Consider the following 18,661-nt stretch of genomic DNA (forward strand, 5'->3'; position numbering starts at 1 on the left):
AGAAGTTATATGTCTGTTTATAGTTATTAAGATGTACATGATGTACCCTTGTCTGTAAACAATGTATTTTTGAACTGTATTTGACGTGTACATGGGGGCGTGATCCTCTATGCTATAAAACCAGAACCCAGTGTATTTTTATCAGAGCAAACAAGCCATATGCTGATGATTGTTCTCCGGTGTCAATAAACTCATCGTCTGATTGCACTTTTCTGGAGCCTCCGTCGTTTGTTTTCTGGTCTGCAGTTGATCGATCTCGCTTCAAGTGTTAGGTTAAGGCTGTGTGCAGGCAGGAGTGGTGGTAAGGAGGACCCAAAGTGCAGACTCCGGAAACAGACGTGAACTCAAAACAGCTTTAATGCTGAACTCAAAAGTATAACAAAACTAGGAATACAAAATACACTTACACAGACAGAACACACAGCAAGTTAAGGGTAGATCGCGACCAGTGTTGGGAAGGTTACATTTAAAATGTATTCCACTACAGAATACTGAATACATGCCCCAAAATGTATTCTGTAACGTATTCCGTTATGTTACTCAATGAGAGTAACGTATTCTGAATACTTTGGATTACTTAATATATTATCATGCTGTTTACAACTACGTGAATGTACTATTGCTGTGATTTATTACTGTTACTGAAGGTCCGTGGCTCCGAAACGTAGTAAAGGGACCTCTGGCTAATACGTCGGGTTCCGTGTCGGGCTGGTAGCCGAAAACTAGCTTTACTTTGTTGTCTGGGTCAACTTTGCTTGCTGGAGACAGAGAGAGGCGTTGAAAGGCTGCTCCAATGGAACTTATTGTTTCCGGAGGAAAACACGAACACAGTGTACAGTTGAGTCTTAATAGCTTACTTACAAATGGGCTCGTCAGGCACTCTTCTTGGCTGCTGTGGTTATTATTATATTTACATGCTTCCAGCTCCCGTTTTTGCTCCATGACAGCTCGGACTTTTCCTTTCTCTCCCTCCCTCGCTCACAGACACATAACGGGTATGGTAGTCCATTCTCTCTGCAGCACGGACTACACTGCCCATCAGGTTACATTCTTTAGAGCTATGCCTGTAGCATTCTGTCTATTAGCTTAGCACAACAACAACAACAAAAAGGCGCTCTCTCACCCAGGAAACACGCAGAAAGAGAGCACGTCACCCTGTAACCATGGCAACCGTAACGCTGCCGCCTGGAACAACAGAACATAGCTGTCAAACAAACCCAAACAATCCTGACCCGCGAGAATATGAAACAGGAAAGTACCGCCGTGTAATCCATTTATTTCAACAAAGTAACTGTATTCTGAATACCACCTTTTTAAATGGTAACTGTAATGGAATACAGTTACTCATATTTTGTATTCTAAATACGTAACGGCGGTACATGTATTCCGTTACTCCTCAACACTGATTGCGACACAGACCAAAGAGAACACAGGGCTTAAATACACAGAGGGAGAAATCAGGAAATGGGAGACAGGAGGGAAACACAGCTGGGGCAAATCAGGGCTAACGAGACAAGAGAAGCAAAACCAGATACACTAACATGAAACATGGACTTTCAAAGTAAAACAGGAAACATAACACAGAGACGCGAACTTAACAAGGGGATACAGCCGACAGGTGAGACAGAGCAACTATAGAACACAGAGGCATAAACCATAAGACAGAACTCTAAAGAAACCAAAGACTAGAAATGATAAATAATATAATGAACTCAAAACCTCTGGGTCAACGACCCAGGCATCCTAACAAGGAGAGCCTCATCCACCTTCGGGCTCACTTTTGTCTACAATCATTCTTCAGAATGATTTGACTGATGTATGGAGGAAGCTCCATCCCACAACTAGACAGTATACGTATGTAAAAGTTTCTGAGAGCAATGTGAGGGCAGCTAGGCTTGATAGATTATATATCAACCAGATGTATAATAATAGACTAGTTAAAGCAGAGATTTCACCTGTTGGTTTTTCTGATCATCATTTGGTGACTGCAGATATTTCTTTATTGATGCATTCTAACATCTGTTCGCACTGGCGCTTTAACGTGCAGCTGATTCATGACAAGGAGTTCTGTCAACCTTTTTCTGACTTCTGGTGCCACTGGAAACTAAGGAAAACAGACTTTTGCAATTTAGCTCAATGGTGGGAGGTGGGGAAATCACAGATTAAGCTTTTTTGTCAACAATACACATCACATGCAACAGCCACTGTTAAGGGCTGCTTTGCGGACTTGGAACGAGAGCTCAAGAGGCTAGAGACTGAGATTCTAAGTGGGACAGATAATACAAATAATACCTGGGACAGTAGGAGGAAGGCTTTGGCCAAGTTTCTTCACGAAAGAGCAAAGGGTGCTCTTATAAGGACTCGGATTTCTACTATTAAGGAAATAGATGCCCCGACGAGGTTCTTTTTTAAGTTGGAGAAAAGGGTTCGAGAGTCACACCAAATGTTGCACCTAAGGCTTCCAAATGGGAAGGTGACATCTGACTCAGTGGAAATGAGGAAGCTCGCCACTGACTTTTATGCCAGCCTCTTTAGTGCTGACACGTGTGACCCTGAATGTGTGACGAAGATGCTGGTGGGGCTGCCACGGCTGGATGAGGCTGAATCGGCTGTGTTGGAGTCTGCTATTTCTTTTGAGGAGATGTCTTCAGCGGTTCAACAACTCAACGGTGGTCGGTCATCAGGAGTTGATGGTCTTCCTGTGGAATTTTACCAGAAATTCTGGTCGCTGCTAGGAGAGGACATTCATGAAGTTTTCACATTCTGTATGACCACTGGGATCTTGCCAACAAGTTGCACGAGAGCAGTTTTGACTTTACTGCCAAAGAAAGGGGACCTGGGCTTGCTCAAAAATTGGAGGCCTGTTTCTTTGCTTTGTACGGACTACAAGATTCTTGCAAAATGTCTTTCTAACAGGTTGAAGACCTGTATTGACATGATTGTTGATGTGGATCAAGCATACTGTGTCCCTGACAGAACTATTATGGACAACTTGTTTTTAATTCGAGACATTATTGATTTGGCCAAGCTCAAGGACTTGGATGTGGGGTTTTTATCTCTGGATCAAGAGAAGGCCTTTGATAGAGTTGATCACCACTATTTGTTTAAAACTTTAGAAGCTTTTGGGTTTGGGAACATTTTCATTTCTTGGATCACATTGTTGTATTCAAACGCTGCTGTCATGTTAAAGGTGGGGGGAGGGTTGAGTCGGCCTGTTCCAGCTCAGAGGGGCATCAGGCAGGGATGCCCTCTTTCTGGTATGTTGTATACGCTGGCCATTGAACCCCTTTTACACCATCTTAGACAGGGACTCTCAGGTTTTACCTTTGACGGAGCAGGAAGTCCAGTAAAATTGTCAGCTTATGCTGATGATGTTACGGTTTTTATAACCAGTCAAAGTGATATTAACACACTCAGACAGACACTGGACTTATATGAGCGAGCATCCTCCGCAAAGGTTAACTGGTCAAAGTGTGAAGGTTTCATTTTGGGAGGGTGGGTTGATAAAGAGCAGCCAGTGTTACCGGCAGAATTACAGTGGAACAGGGAGGGACTGAAGTGTTTGGGAGTGTTTTTGGGGACTGATGCTTTTCAGGGGAAGAACTGGGAGGGTGTTGTTGAAAAAATTGCTGCCCGGTTGTCTCGATGGACTTGGGTCCTGCCACAGTTGTCTTACAGGGGAAGGACTTTAGTTGTTAACAACTTGGCCGCTTCTGTACTCTGGCACCGTGCCACTGTTGTTGAACCTCCAGCCTCTCTTCTCAAGGAGATACAAAAAAGACTGGTTAATTTCTTTTGGGGAAGGTTTCACTGGATCAGGTCTGCTGTGCTGTCTCTACCTGTGTCAGAGGGGGGTCAGGGTTTGATTGACCTTCGAAGCCGTGTCACAGCGTTCCGTCTTCAGACAGCACAGCGTTATCTTTTTCAAAGACAACAACCACCCTGGTTCAAGACTGCATCTACGCTGCTTCACAGAATAAGGGACCTTACATATGACAAGCACCTGTTTCTTATAGACTTAACTGGCATGGAGCTTTCGCAGACCTCTGTTTTTTACCAGTCTGTTTTGACTGCTTGGAAGACTGTTTTTAAAGTGCAGAGAGACTGTTCTCAATTTTACGGTGATGTTGGTGAGGAGCCTCTTTTTTACAATCCCTTGGTGCCAAGTAGGATGCTCAGCACTGCTAGTGTGCAGAGGTTCCTCGTAAATGCTGGTCTGGCGGGCCTGAGGACGGCAGGGCAGTGCAGCTGCCGAGTTGGCTCAGGAGACTGGGATCAGGTCTCTGCGCTTTCTGGAGAAGCTGGTGGAAGAAGTCATGGGTGTTCTTCCTGGACTCGTGAGGGCTGCACTGGGGACTCGCTCTGCAAGTGGTCAACCAAGTTCAGCTGACTTTCCTTCGTTGTCTGTTTGTGCCGCAGTTGGGGAGCAGGATGAGGAGGGAGGCTCTCTTCTTTCCTTTCGAACACCTGTTCTGGGTGACCTGTCAACGATTTCGAAGAAGTCTATGTATGAGGTGGCTGTGAAGGTGCTGAATAGGGGATTGTTGGCTGGTGTTCTGGAGTCGAGGTGGTCAGGTGTGTTGGCTCCGGGGTCATCTCCGAGGGGCAGCTGGAGGTCCCTGTACAAACCTCCCATAGAGAAACGCAGTGCGGATCTCCAGTGGAGAATAGTGCATGGGGCCGTGGCTACGAACAGACACGTGGCACATATGGATCCACGAACAGGGACCCACTGTCTTTTCTGTCTGACTGAGGAAACACTGCAGCACCTGTGGCTAGGCTGTTCCAGGCTAGCTGGCCTTTTTTCATTGCTGCGGCAGTGGCTTGCTGGCCTTGGGAGTGTTTTGGAGGAGGGTCTCTTTATCCTGGGTCGAGGTACTCTGCAGTGCAGCGTAGGAAGGTTTGCTTGATTAATTTTTTAATAGGTCAGGCGAAGATGAGTATATGGCTCACAAGGAGGAACAAAATGAAGGGAACAGGATCTGTTAATTTAGAACTTATGTTTAAAGGGTTAGTAGGTGCACACTTGAAAGTAGAGTTTGTTTATTACAAGATGGTGTCCAACATTGAAGAGTTTGTCTCTATTTGGGGCATTGATGGAGTTTTGTGTAAAATAACTGATGATAATTTAGTTTTGAATTTTTGAAAAGAGCCGAATGGAGTGTTGATTAAAGTTGATTACGTCAATTAAGCATCATGAGGTGGAGGGTGGGTGGTTCCCTATTTTTTATTTATTTATTTTTTTGCTGGGAGTTTTAGAACCCTATTAGTTAGGTTGCTTACTCTTTAAAATACCAGAATAGGGAGGATGGAGTAGGTTTAAGTTTATTAGATTGATAAAAAAGCAGCAAGATATTAAAAAAAAGGTTTTAGTGATTAAAAAACACACTATATCGGATTCATATCTATTCTGCCGTCACTGCTATACTGGATACAGTTATGCAGATAGATAAACTCCTCGACAACTGACAGGTGTATCGTCCCTTTTATTGACGCTGCCTTCAATTATCAACAGAGTGAAACTACAAACAGAAGAAAATAAGCAATATTCAGTCTATATATTCACACGATAATGTAAATCAGTTGACTAAACTAGCTAACATTGGAAAGAAACTAAATCAGAATACAGTACACCTTTAACCATAAAAGTGCATAAATAATAGCAAATATAGTTGCATTAACTCTTGTTCAACTTAAATACTCACAAGCAATGCTTTCTGTAAAACAACGAAGAGGATGGATGCAGATGTTTATCAGAATAACATGCTGAGTCAGTCTTTCCTCAAAGTGTGCTGCATTACTAACTCTACAGCTAATAACAAACAAATCTTGGCATCAAAGAATTGTAGTGACTCCTGCTGGTGGGAAGAAGAACTACACCAGCACAATATTGGTATTGGCAGATATCCAAATTTATGATATCGGTATCAGACATAAAAGAGTGGTATCGTGCCATCTCTAATTCTAAATCAACCTCATTTCACTAATTTCCCAGTCAACCATAGATCAAAGACTTTTCAGTGGTGGACAGACAGGATGTAAAACTTTCTTAGGGGTGCGATTGAACAGTCCAGTTCATAATAGCTTTAATTTCCTATTCAATTATAAATCCATAACCTTTCAACCTCGATGTTGCCTGGTAAACTACAATATCTAACCTTTGTTTCTGGTTGTGGTGGTGTCTCCCGGTCTCTTTGGGCAGTGGCTGTACTGCAGACTACAATTTATCTTAAAAACACTTCTTCATAATAAACACCAACATGACAGGACAGTGTGCACTCAACTTTTACTTTGTTGACTCATCAATGCACATGGCACAGGGGTCGTCACATCATAAACACTTTCTGTAAACACTAAGAACCAAGGTTACCTCGCAAAATAGAAGAGCCGCTAGGATGCTCCACCATAGGAGCTCTGAAGATGAATAAATCCAGCACTTCATTAACACCGTGATGGAAACCTTTGCTTTGTGTAATGTTAGAAGTACTCAGATAACCCTCAGAGGCTCTAGACCTTTACATAAAGAGATTATTCCCTCTGCGAATTGCTACCTTATCATGGTGGAGGCGTTTGTGTGATCCTAGGGGCTTGTCCGGGGCCTTTTTCGCCCTGGTAGTGTCCCCCATGGTAAACTGATCCTGGGTGAGGGACCAGACAAAGAGCGATTCAGAAGACCTTTGTGGGAATATCACCGAGGGAACAGTTTACCCTGCCCGGGATAGGGTGGCCATAATGAACACTATGTTTGACCATAAGGTGGGCCATAAGTGCATGTGGCACCAGGACACTGTAGGCCGCAGGTGGATGATCGATTTTGTAAGCGTATCACCAGACCTGAGGCCATTTGTTTTGGACACGCTGGACAGACCCGGTGTGCCTAAATGTATAGTGAGTGTGTGCTGAGAACGCCTAGCAGAAGCCCCAGTCCGCGAGATCTTCAACTCGCACCTTCCGCAGAGCTTCAAGAGCATTCCTAGGGAGACTGGGGACATTGAGTCCGAATGGACCATGTTCAGCATCTCCATTGACGGAGCTGCTGCACTGAGCTGCGGCTGCAAGGTGGTTAATCCCTGTCATGGTGGTAATCCACGAACCAAATGGTAAATACAGTTATATAGAGAGAGGTGGGAAGGTTAGTTGCAATGTAGTATAATAAAATATAATACCACGTTACTCTCCACAGTAAGAAGCTTAAATTACTGATCAATTCATTTAGCTCAGAAAAAGCGATCGTTGTCTTTACTGTTTTTGTCATCTGTTTTTTATTAAACATAATTAAAGTAGAAGGCAGGTAAACTAACTACAGTGATCAATCTGTCTCTATACAACCATAAGTGCTTTGACTGGAGATTCTGATACATCACTGATCTGCTATATTACCCAGAACTTCCTGCAACAACACCTCAGGTATGCCTTGCTGTGACTTACCTGCATCATAGCAAACATCTCCTCTTCAGAGTTTTAACAAGCTGATTTCATTATCGCTCTTTTTCATTTGTATCAGTGGGTTTTTTAGTGATGCAAGCAGTCAAATGTGTCTGTATGTTGTGCTTCACTTAATTAGCAGCCCAGGTCTAGAGCTTTTTTTTTTTTTATACCTCAGGCATCATCACAAACCTGCCTTTCATTCATTTATTATGCACAGCTAAGATGCACAGAGATTGTACTTCATCAGTCTGAGAGGAGAGGCCATGTCCTGGTCACGCGCCTGGCACACTTCACTGCACACTTCTGGTCAGTGGGAAAGTCCTGGTCATGCGCTAGGCACACTTCCCTGCACATGTCCCTTCACACTTCCTGTAACTGGGAAAATAATGGTCATGTGATCGAACAGAAAGTGCTAGTCAAACATCAAAGCCATCAATGAAATTCACATTGGTAAGTGACACAAGGTGTTATGGAGTAACTCTCTCATCAAGTCTTAAAAAAATAAAACTGAAAAATAGAATAAAAAATAAAGAAAGAATAAAACAAAAATATCCCTCCAGATCTTTACACCCAACACCAACAAATCCATCCTTGAATGGCCTACTGTAAATTAATGGGCAAAATAAAGTAAAAATAAAATAAATCCTCTCAATATAGCCAATATTTGCAAAACTAAAAAGGGCTAGCATAGTACTTAAAAAAACAATTCACCTTAAACTAATTTGCAGAACACAACAGATTTTGTCTTGTTTTAAGCTTGTTTGTTTTTTCAAGGAACTGAACTGTGTTTGCAAGTGCATAGCTCCACTCTCCTCAATCCACTTTATGACAACAGTCTCCTACTTTCCTTCCTAAAAACCAGAGATTTATCCATATCCACGTTATTTGTTTTAGACTTCTCATGGGCCAAGATAACCAAATTCCTCTTTCTTTTATGTAATGAAAGTGAAAGAATTTTACTAAAATTATTGTGATAGCATGACTATGTGAAACAAGGAACCTGGTGACTGCAGAGTTGAAAAATAGGGCGGGTCTGAATGACACAGGTCCTCTAGTGTGGCAGACAGGCTCACAGAGAGAAACATTTCTCTACCAAACTGAAACTGTGAGAAGAACAATGTATTAGTCTCCCACTGACTGTACAAATATAGATGTATTTTTGAGTTCTTATCTCACAAGTTGCTGTGATTTTGATGACAGAGATTTGAAGTTTCATTTTGCTCTGCACTGCCTACTAGGAAACCTGACACTGGTTCTCTGCTGAGTGCTGCCACAAATAGACCAAGAAAAGAAAGAGGTGTGGATTGGAACTTCTTGAGGTTATCCCTGCTCATACTATTTTATTTTCTAAAAGAGAGGACTCAAGACTTCAACAACAAAGTCAAGCAGGTGAGACTCGAACTGGCGCCGGTTGTCTTAAATTCGGGTATAGGTTGGTGCATAGTGAGCTAAACTGGCAAAATCATAAATTTGCATTTTCTACAACCCTTTTTATCATGAAGTAGTGGGTGTTTAAGAAGTAAGAAAGGCTATTATTTAAAAATGTTGAGTGACTTAAAAGTCACTTACTAAGTCAAACATTATATTTTTACAAATTGCAACAAATGTTGCACAGTTTTGTCAATATATTTTAAGTTGCTAAAAGAGGACTGGACTGATTCTACTCTAGGTACAATAACACAGTCATAAAATATTTATAATATTTATTCTCTAAGACCAACTTCAAGTCTGCCATGGTTCTGGGACTCACCAAATCACATCTGTACCATTGGCTTTTTGAACTTAGTCCACATATTGATCTCAAGGCCACATTGATTTATGTTGTATTTCTTTTCTACATTTCTCATTGTAGATTGGAGAGGAAACAAACAAAGATGAAGCTGTTGTGGGTTGTGATTCTTTTAGTCAGCACAGTGTTTGGCACCACCGATGATGACAACATTGGGACTGTGATTGGGATTGATCTGGGGACCACATACTCTTGGTAAGTCACTTCAGACTCTTTAAATAATGACACGATACCACTGGAAAAAAAAGTGAGATTCAGACTGAATTCAAGCTGTTATCTTGCAGTGTTGGAGTGTTCAAGAATGGGCGTGTGGAGATTATTCCCAATGACCAGGGAAACCGAATCACCCCCTCCTACGTGGCCTTCACCAGTGAAGGTGAGCGTCTGATTGGTGATGCTGCCAAGAATCAGCTGACCTCTAACCCTGAGAACACCATTTTTGATGCCAAGAGGCTGATTGGTCGCACATGGGATGACTGGTCTGTGCAGCAGGACATCAAGTACCTGCCCTTCAAGGTGAGCTTGTAAAGTGAAAGTAAAACGTGTTGGTTCTTTGGGTGACGCTTGAGTGAAATTCTTGTTAAATTAATATTGGTGTGTATTCCTGTGAAGGTTACTGAGAAGAAGAGTAAGCCCCATATCCATGTTGACATTGGTGGTGGCCAGATGAAGACCTTTGCTCCTGAGGAGGTCTGTGCGATGGTGCTGACTAAGATGAAGGAGACAGCTGAGGCTTACCTGGGCAAGAAGGTAAAAAAATGCTAATCTTAATTAAATGGTGTATCATCAAATCTAACTTTATCCTTTTTCCTCAGGTCACACATGCTGTGGTCACTGTCCCAACCTACTTCAATGATGCCCAGCGCCAGGCCACTAAGGATGCTGGTACCATTGCTGGTCTTAATGTTATGCAAATCATCAATGAGGCGTAAGCATCCGGTCAAAAATGAATTTGATCATCTGAAATTTGAAACTGCAACAAATGTCCCTGCCCTCCCTTCTAACAATAAATTCTCACTGTATTCTTTAGAACTGCTGCTGGTATTGCTTATGGCCTGGACAAGAAGGATGGACTGAAGAACATTCTTGTCTTCGATCTGGGCGGTGGCAGCTTTGATGTTTCTATTCTGACCATTGACAATTGTGACTTTGAAGTGGTAGCCACCAATGGTGACACTCATCTGGGGGGTGAGGACTTTGACCAGCATGTCATGGAGCACTTCATCAAGCTGTACAAGAACAAAACTGGCAAAGATGTGAGCAAAAACAACCGTGCTGTGCAGAAGCTGCGTCGCGAGGTCGAAAAGGCCAAGAGGGAGCTATCTGCCCAGCACCAAACCCACATTGAGATCGAGTCCTTCTTTAAGGGGGAAGACTTCTCTGAGACCCTGACTCGTGCCAAGTTTGAGGAGCTGAACATGGTAAGATATTAATCTGGTTTTGGAAATATTGCATATCAAATCCTAATGAAGAAGCAGTAGGACAACTTGTGTGTTCTTTAAAAGCCAGGACCTGTTCCGGTCCACCCTGAAGCCTGTACAGAAAGTTTTGGAAGATGCTAAGTTAGTGAAGTCTGAAATTGATGAGATTGTCCTGGTTGGAGGCTCCACTCGTATCCCCAAAATCCAGCAGCTGGTGAAGGAGTTCTTCAATGGCAAAGAGCCATGTAGAGGCATCAACCCTGATGAGGCTGTGGCATATGGAAAATCTGTGCAGGCTGGTGTGCTTTCTGGAGAGGAGGACACTGGCGAGTAGGGATGGCTATCAGCCCTTTTAAAAGTTTTTAATGACATATTTTTAGCGACTGATGCTGGGGACTGTGTTGTTCTTGTGCTTTTAGATTTGACAGCTGCGTTTGATACTGTGGATTATGCCATTTTATTCTCTCGTTTGGAGCACTGGGTGGGCATTAGGGGCACAGCACTGGAGTGGTTCAGGTCCTACTTGGCGGGGCGAACATTTTGTGTCAGTCTTGGTGACTATGTGTCGTCCTCCGCTCCCCTCTTGTGTGGTGTCCCACAGGGCTCAGTTCTAGGCCCCCTCCTCTTCTCTTTATATCTGCTTCCTCTTGGTTCTGTACTGAGAAAGCACGGCATTGCATTCCACTTTTATGCTGATGACTGTCAGATCTATGTCCCTCTAAAGAAAAAAGGCAGATACCTTACACAGTCATTAATTCAGTGTCTCGATGACATTGAGGCTTGGATGTTTGTTATTTTTTTAAAATTCAATGATAAAAAGACAGAGCTGATGGTTTATGGTAGCCCCACTGAGACCCCCATTGTGTATGTAGATTCCCTGGCCCAGTATGTTAAGCCAACTGTCACAAACCTGGGGGTCAAAGTGGACTGTGATCTGAAGTTTAATAATCAGATTAAGGCAGTGGTAAAAGCTAGCTTCTTTCACCTCAGGCAGCTGGCAAAAATAAAGCCAATTCTTTCACGGCAGCACTTTGAGAAAGTGATCCACGTCTTTGTTAGCACTCGGCTGGATTACTGTAATGCACTTTATATTGGGGTCAGCGCATCATATATTAGTCATCTACAGAGGGTGCAAAATGCCGCAGCTCGTCTTTTAACTGGCACTCGAAAGTTTGAGCACATTTCCCCTGTTTTAGCTTCACTTCACTGGCTGCCCATTTCTTTTAGGATTCATTTTAAAATTCTTTTATTTGCTTTTAAAGCCCTCCATGGCCTAGCCCCATCTTATCTCTTTGAGCTGCTACAGCCTTAGACACCCACCCGCTCTCTCAGGTCAGCTGATCAGCTGCTCCTGAATGTGTCCAGGACTGGGCGTAAACTTAGAGGAGATCGTGCTTTTGCTGTAGCAGCTCCAAAACTGTGGAACGAGCTTCCTTTAGAGATTAGACAGGTCAGTTCTTTATCTGTTTTTAAGTCACTCTTGAAAACCCACCTCTTTACCCTGGCCTTTGACACCACGTGAGATTTTGCTTTTTATTTTTATTTCAGTTGGTTTTAGGTGATTCGATGCTGTTTTATCTTGTTTTCGTTTTAATATAGGGCTGTTTTAATTTTATGTATTATGTGTTTTATTTATTTATTTTTGCTGTTTTCTGTTATTCTATTGTTTTAACTTAACGATACTGTTGACCATAATATCCTATTAGCGCGATTAGAACATGCTGTAGGTATTACAGGTACTGTGCTGCAGTGGTTTAAATCATATCTATCTAATAGACTCCAATTTGTACATGTAAATGGAGAGTCCTCTTCACCCACTAAGGTCAATTATGGAGTTCCACAGGGTTCAGTGCTAGGACCAATTCTATTTACATTATACATGCTGCCCCTAGGCAGCAACATTAGAAGACATAGCATAAATTTTCACTGCTATGCAGATGACACCCACCTCTATCTATCCATGAAGCCAGGTAACACACACCAATTAGTTAAACTGCAGGAATGTCTTAAAGACATAAAGACCTGGATGGCCGCTAACTTTCTGCTTCTTAATTCAGATCAAACTGAGGTTATTGTACTCGGCCCTGAAAATCTTAGAAATATGGTATCTAAGCAGATTCTTACTCTGGATGGCATTACCTTGGCCTCCAGTAACACTGTGAGGAACCTTGGAGTCAATTTTGACAAGGACATGTCCTTCAGCGCACATATTAAACAAATATGTAAGACTGCTTTCTTCCATTCCTTTCTCGCCTCTGTCAGTGCGCCCCAGGGTGGCTGTGGCTACAACGTAGCTTGCCATCACCAGTGTGTGAATGTGTGTGTGAGTGGGTGGATGACTGGATATGCAAAGCGCTTTGGGGTCCTTAGTGACCAGAAAGGCGCTATATAAATACAGGCCATTTACCATTTGCGCAACATCTCTAAAGTTAGAAATATCCTGTCTCAGAGTGACGCTGAAAAACTAGTTCATGCATTTATTACTTCCAGGCTGGACTACTGTAATTCACTATTATCAGGATGTCCTAAAAACTCACTGAAAAGTCTTCAGTTAATCCAAAATGCTGCAGCAAGAGTCCTGACAGGGACTAGAAAGAGAGAGCATATTTCTCCTGTTTTGGCTTCCCTTCATTGGCTTCCTGTTAAATCCAGAATTGAATTCAAAGTCCTGCTCCTCACATACAAGCTCTTAAATAATCAGGCCCCATCTTATCTTAATGACCTTGTAGTGCCATATCACCCTATTAGAGCACTTCGCTCTCGCTCTGCAGGCCTACTTGCTGTTCCTAGAGTATTTAAAAGTAGAATGGGAGGGAGAGCCTTCAGTTTTCAGGCCCCTCTTCTGTGGAACCAGCTTCCAGTTTGGATTCGGGAGACAGACACTATCTCTACTTTCAAGATTAGGCTTAAAACTTTCCTTTTTGCTAAAGCATATAGTTAGGGCTGGACCAGGTGACCCTGAATCCTCCCTTAGTTATGCTGCAATAGACGTAGGCTGCCGGGGATTCCCATGATGCATTGAGTTTTTCCTTTCCAGTCACCTTTCTCACTCACTATGTGTTAATAGACCTCTCTGCATCGAATCATATCTGTTACTAATCTCTGTCTCTCTTCCACAGCATGTCTTTATCCTGTTTTCCTTCTTTCACCCCAACCGGTCGCAGCAGATGGCCGCCCCTCCCTGAGCCTGGTTCTGCCGGAGGTTTCTTCCTGTTAAAAGGGAGTTTTTCCTGCCCACTGTCGCCAAAGTGCTTGCTCATAGGGGGTCATATGATTGTTGGGTTTTTCTCTGTATTTATTATTGTGCGATCTACTGTACAATATAAAGCGCCTTGAGGCGACTTTTGTTGTGATTTGGCGCTATATAAATAAAATTGAATTGAATTGAATTGAACTTATTTTCTGTACAGCACTTTGTTCCTGTACTGGGTATTTTAAAGTGCTTTATAAATAAAATTGGATGGCACCGGTTCTGACATAAACGGTAGTAACCAGACTGAAAAGCAGCGCACATTTCGGTGCTTTATTTCGGTGCTTTTTTTTTTCCTGAGATGTCATACACTTTGGATTCCAGCCAATCATTTTACCTTTGCGAGCATAGTAGGCGGGCCCAGGTACGTACGTTCTTTTAGAGCAGAGCTACAGATTAAAAATGCCCAAAGCGAAACGGTCAAAGTCTGGCTGTACTTCACAGCAAAAGATGCAAACTCAGCAGCCTGCAACAAGTGCTTTAAGGTGATACTGTGCAAAGGAGGTAACTCCTCGAATCTGATGAAACACCTGGCGACGCATAGCATTTTTTTAAAAGCAGAGAAATGCACCGTATTTGATAGCTTGCTGCGAGACCTCACACCGTGCACATCTACTGCGGGTGTGGTGCCTGTTATCTGACCTGGAGTTAGCAACATCCCCCAAAAACCCGAAGAGGAGAGTCCTGGCCCCTAGCCCTGCCAGTGTAGCAGAAATGATGATGGATGATGATGGCAGCAGTTCTTCTCTGGGTCAGTAGCTTAATGTTGTCCGTGTGTAATTTACGTTGAGTAGGCTAACCACGTTATTAAATTAATGCATGTAAGGTGAACTAGCAAACACCGTCGTAGTTACATGCGGCTGTCTTCTTGTTTGATGGCAGATACTCCCTTCACCCTGGCCAAAAAGGCTAAAATGACCAAAGGAAACACGGCTCCCTGTCGCGAGCCGTGTTTTTTTTTTGTTTGTTTGTTTGTTTGTTTTGTTTCTTTCTCTCACCCTCTCTCTCGCACTTTTTTTTTCTGCTTCACTACGCATGTGAGCCTTGTGCTTTGCGCTGGGAAGAGGGGGGAGGGGCGGTAGTTGCACTCGCAGTCGCACAGGAACAGAGCGGGAGGGAGAGAAAGAGAAAGAGAGCCAGGGACGACAACGTCACATTAGAAAGGTATAGTAATCATCAGTGTTGGTCAAGTTACTTGAAAAAAGTAATCAGTTACTAATTACTGATTACTTCCCCCCAAAAGTAATCCCGTTACTTTAATAATTACTTATTTTCAAAAGTAATTAATTACTTAGTTACTTTTTAAAAACACGATTTACAACCTGAATAGGTGATAAAGCGATAGATCTTTCAGCCCAATTCTACTTTTTCTGCATAATCCATCATACAAAATGTAATCAAATGGAAACGTCTCTTTTTAAAACTTTAAACTTTAAATCTTTTAACTTTATGCATCAAGCAAAAACTTAATTATATGCAACATTCTCTGACTAGAAGAAATTTGTTTAACATTTAAACCTATTTTCTGCACATTCCAGCATATAAAATAAAATATTTTTTGTGTTTACACTCAGTCTTTCAAATAGATGAAAGTAAAACACAGCAGAAAATAAATAAAATCAAAAACTAGCGGTCCTGTTGCTCTATTTTCACCTGTAAAGCAGGAGTGGGGTAGGCGGAGGTTTACATTGGTGCAGGTGTGCCGCAGCGGTCAGTGGAAGAATCCACGAGTTTCTCTGTGAATTTCCCATTACAGTCGTAGCGCACTCGCTGCTTGCTTGGAAGTTTAGGGTTTTTTTCGCTGTAAAAAGAAGTTTTCTTCCCACGCACGTAATCATCCACAACAGTTGTGGATGATAAAGCATTCAGAAAGTTTATTCATGCAGGCCCATATGACAGAGAATGTGCATCTCCTTTTTGTTTTCATATTTTAATTTATATTTAATGGTGTTGTGGTTTGCAGTGTTTTGTGTTCTTTCACTTTAAATTTGTTTAAAAGGAAAAAGCTGAAAATTTAAATAGTTAAAAGTGGAACTGTGAATAGTTGGTTTTTGTATTATATGATTTATTTATTACATTTTACGTGGAGTGAATAAATAAAAGTATATTTACGGTGGCCCCTAGAGACAAAGCATGTGCAAACTTCAAAACAAGTTCAAACTCAGAAGCACGTAAAAACTCAGAAGCACATAAAAACTCCAAAGCACGTACAAAACACAACAGAAGTGCTCCAGGATGCTTGGCGCAGTGTTGAGCTTTTGTTACCTAGTGGCTACACAAGCCAGCAAGTACCAACGACCAGATTTGGTGTGTGGTAGTAACAGGTAAATGAACTTTTTTTTTTTTATTATTTGAATATATATGAGTGCTTGTGTATAAATACACAAACCATACACATATCAAAGTCAAAGTCAAAGTCAGTTTTATTTGTCAATTTCTTCAGATGTACTTGCCATACAAAGGAATTGAAATTACGTTTCACACTGTCCCATGCGTAGACATAGACAACAATAAAGTGCAGATGCACAACATTTAGGTAACATACAGGATATAACAAGACAGGACCTACACATAACATATAACATATAATAAAGTGTTCCACAGTGCGCCCTGGAAAGTAGTGTACTAGTTCACTTGATGTAGTCCCAGGTTGTGGTTGGTAAGTGTTTTTGTTTTAATGCAGCATAAGACTGTAGCAGCAGTAATAGTAATATAAATAATATAAATAGTGCTAAAGAAAATACTAAAAATACAAAAAATATAAGGCAGCAGGTGTGTGCAATTGTAATGCAGAGGTAGTCGTTTCCAGTCAGGAATGTAGAGAGTGTTTCCTTGTTGTGGAGTGTGTGTGTGTGTGTGTGTGGAGGGGGGGGGGGGGGGGGGGGGGGGGGGGGGTCCAGTCTGTCTTCCTATACTCCTGCCAGTCTGGTGGTTCTGCTGGCTGGGAGCCGGGAGGGGAGAGAGTTCAGCAGTCTCACAGCCTGGTGGATGAAGCTGTTGGTGAGCCTGGTAGTGCGGGAGCGGAGACTTCTGTATCTTTTTCCGGAGGGCAGGAGGCTGAACAGACAGTGCGCGGGGTGGGTTGCATCGTTGACAATTGTGATGGCTTTGCGGGTAAGGCGGGTGGTGTAGATGTCTTGCAGGGAGGGGAGTGGTACACCAACTATCCTCTCAGCTGTTCTCACAATGCGCTGTAGAGCTTTTCTGTTATAGTCAGTGCAGCTACCGCCCCACACAGTGATGCAGCTGGAAAGGATGCTTTCAATGGTTCCTCTGTAGAATGTGGTCAGGATGGGTGGTGGAGCACTTGCCCGCTTGAGTTTGCGCAGGAAGTAGAGGCGCTGTTGTGCTTTCTTGGCCAGTGATGCTGTGTTGGTGGTCCAGGAGAGGTCCTCACTGATGTGCACCCACTGATGTGCTTTCAATTGTGTAATTTAAGTGATCTAGATAGCTCTGTTTTGGAAGTTCAGTTAACGCTAGAAATGTGTTTTGGAGTTTGTACGTGCTTTGTCTCTAGGGGCCACCGTAAATATTTATTTAAACATATATAAATAAAAACACTTTACATTAGTAATTCCTTTTGTGCATAATTTTATATCATTTTTAATAATAAATTAATTAAAGCAACAAAACAACCTGAAGAGCCGGTTCGGAGCCGAAAGAGCCAGCTCTTTTTAGCTCTAAAAAGAGCCCAGCCGGAAATCCCATCACTAGTTTGAGCAGCGTTTAAGCACCGTCACCGTTTCAAAAGTACCGGTTTGGTACTGGTATCGGATAAAACCTAAACAATAACCATCCCTACTGGTGAGTCATGACAAATATACATACAAATATTTTATTAAATAGGCTTGAGCTTTCAAATGTGATCCTGTTTACTAAACTTCTTCCTTCACTTGCAGGAGAGGAGGACACTAGTGAGTCATGGCTCTTAGAAAAATTTTATTAAATAGGGTTGAGCTTTCAAATATGATCCTTACTAAACCTTTTGCTTCACTTGCAGGTGATGTGGTTCTTCTGGATGTGTGCCCCATGACCCTTGGTATTGAGACTGTTGGAGGAGTAATGACCAAGCTGATCCCCAGGAACACAGTGGTGCCCACCAAAAAAGCCCAGATGTTTACTACAGTCCATGATAACCAGCCTATTGTCACCATCAAAGTCTATGAAGGTAAGAGTTAGGATATTTCAAGTTCCAATATAGTGTCTAATTGTCACGTTTTTTTGTTTTTTGTTTTTTTTTAGGTGAGCGTCCTTTGACCAAAGACAACCATTTTCTGGCTACCTTTGACCTGACTGGCATCCCCCCTGCTCCTCGTGAAGTACCACAGATTGAAGTCACCTTTGAGATTAATATCAATGGCATTTTATGTGTCACTGCTGAGGACAAGGCCACAGGCAACAAGAACAAGATCATAACTAACCAGAACTGGTTAATGCCTGAGGATATCAAACGCATGGTGAACGACGCCAAGCGCTTTGCTGAGGAAGACAAGAAGCTGAAGGAGAGGATCAATGCTCACAATGAGCTGGAGGGCTACACATACTCCCTGAAGAACCAGATTGAATCCATTGAGAAGGCAGTGGAGGAGAAGATTGAGTGGTTGGACTCCCACCAAGATGCTGACCTGGATGACTTCCAGGCCAAGAAGAAGGAGCTTGAGGAGGTGGTTCAGTCCACTATCAGTAAGATCTTTGGTAGTGCAGGTGGTCCACCAGGAATTGGCAGTAAGCAAAATGAGAAGGATGAGTTGTAGGCAGGTCTGAAGTCTTATC

The 18,661-nt window shown here is 42.5% G+C and overlaps 2 protein-coding genes across 2 annotated transcripts in view; both read left to right on the forward strand.

The window, feature by feature from the left end:
- The window catches only part of LOC134624309 (nucleotide-binding oligomerization domain-containing protein 2-like), a 1,192,597-nt gene that overhangs the window by 625,538 nt on the left and 548,398 nt on the right, over positions 1 to 18,661 (forward strand). The window lies entirely within an intron of this gene.
- Positions 9,303 to 18,642, forward strand: LOC134624325 (endoplasmic reticulum chaperone BiP-like). The gene is made up of 8 exons (XM_063469301.1): positions 9,303 to 9,412; positions 9,502 to 9,733; positions 9,830 to 9,967; positions 10,033 to 10,145; positions 10,248 to 10,638; positions 10,727 to 10,964; positions 17,889 to 18,056; positions 18,131 to 18,642. Exons 1-8 carry the CDS (start codon positions 9,303 to 9,305, stop codon positions 18,640 to 18,642), a joined length of 1,902 nt encoding a protein of 633 aa, XP_063325371.1.

Source organism: Pelmatolapia mariae, linkage group LG3_W (genome assembly GCF_036321145.2).
Source record: "Pelmatolapia mariae isolate MD_Pm_ZW linkage group LG3_W, Pm_UMD_F_2, whole genome shotgun sequence".
NCBI lineage: Eukaryota > Metazoa > Chordata > Actinopteri > Cichliformes > Cichlidae > Pelmatolapia > Pelmatolapia mariae.

What these genes read in the sequence shown, in the direction of transcription:
- LOC134624325 (XM_063469301.1), top strand. Translation starts at nt 9,303, where the DNA reads ATGAAGCTGTTGTGGGTTGTGATTCTTTTAGTCAGCACAGTGTTTGGC. An exon ending in AGGCTTACCTGGGCAAGAAG is followed by an intron (nt 9,968 to 10,032) that starts GTAAAAAAATGC and finishes CTTTTTCCTCAG; the next exon opens with GTCACACATGCTGTGGTCAC. An exon ending in ATGCAAATCATCAATGAGGC is followed by an intron (nt 10,146 to 10,247) that starts GTAAGCATCCGG and finishes TGTATTCTTTAG; the next exon opens with AACTGCTGCTGGTATTGCTT.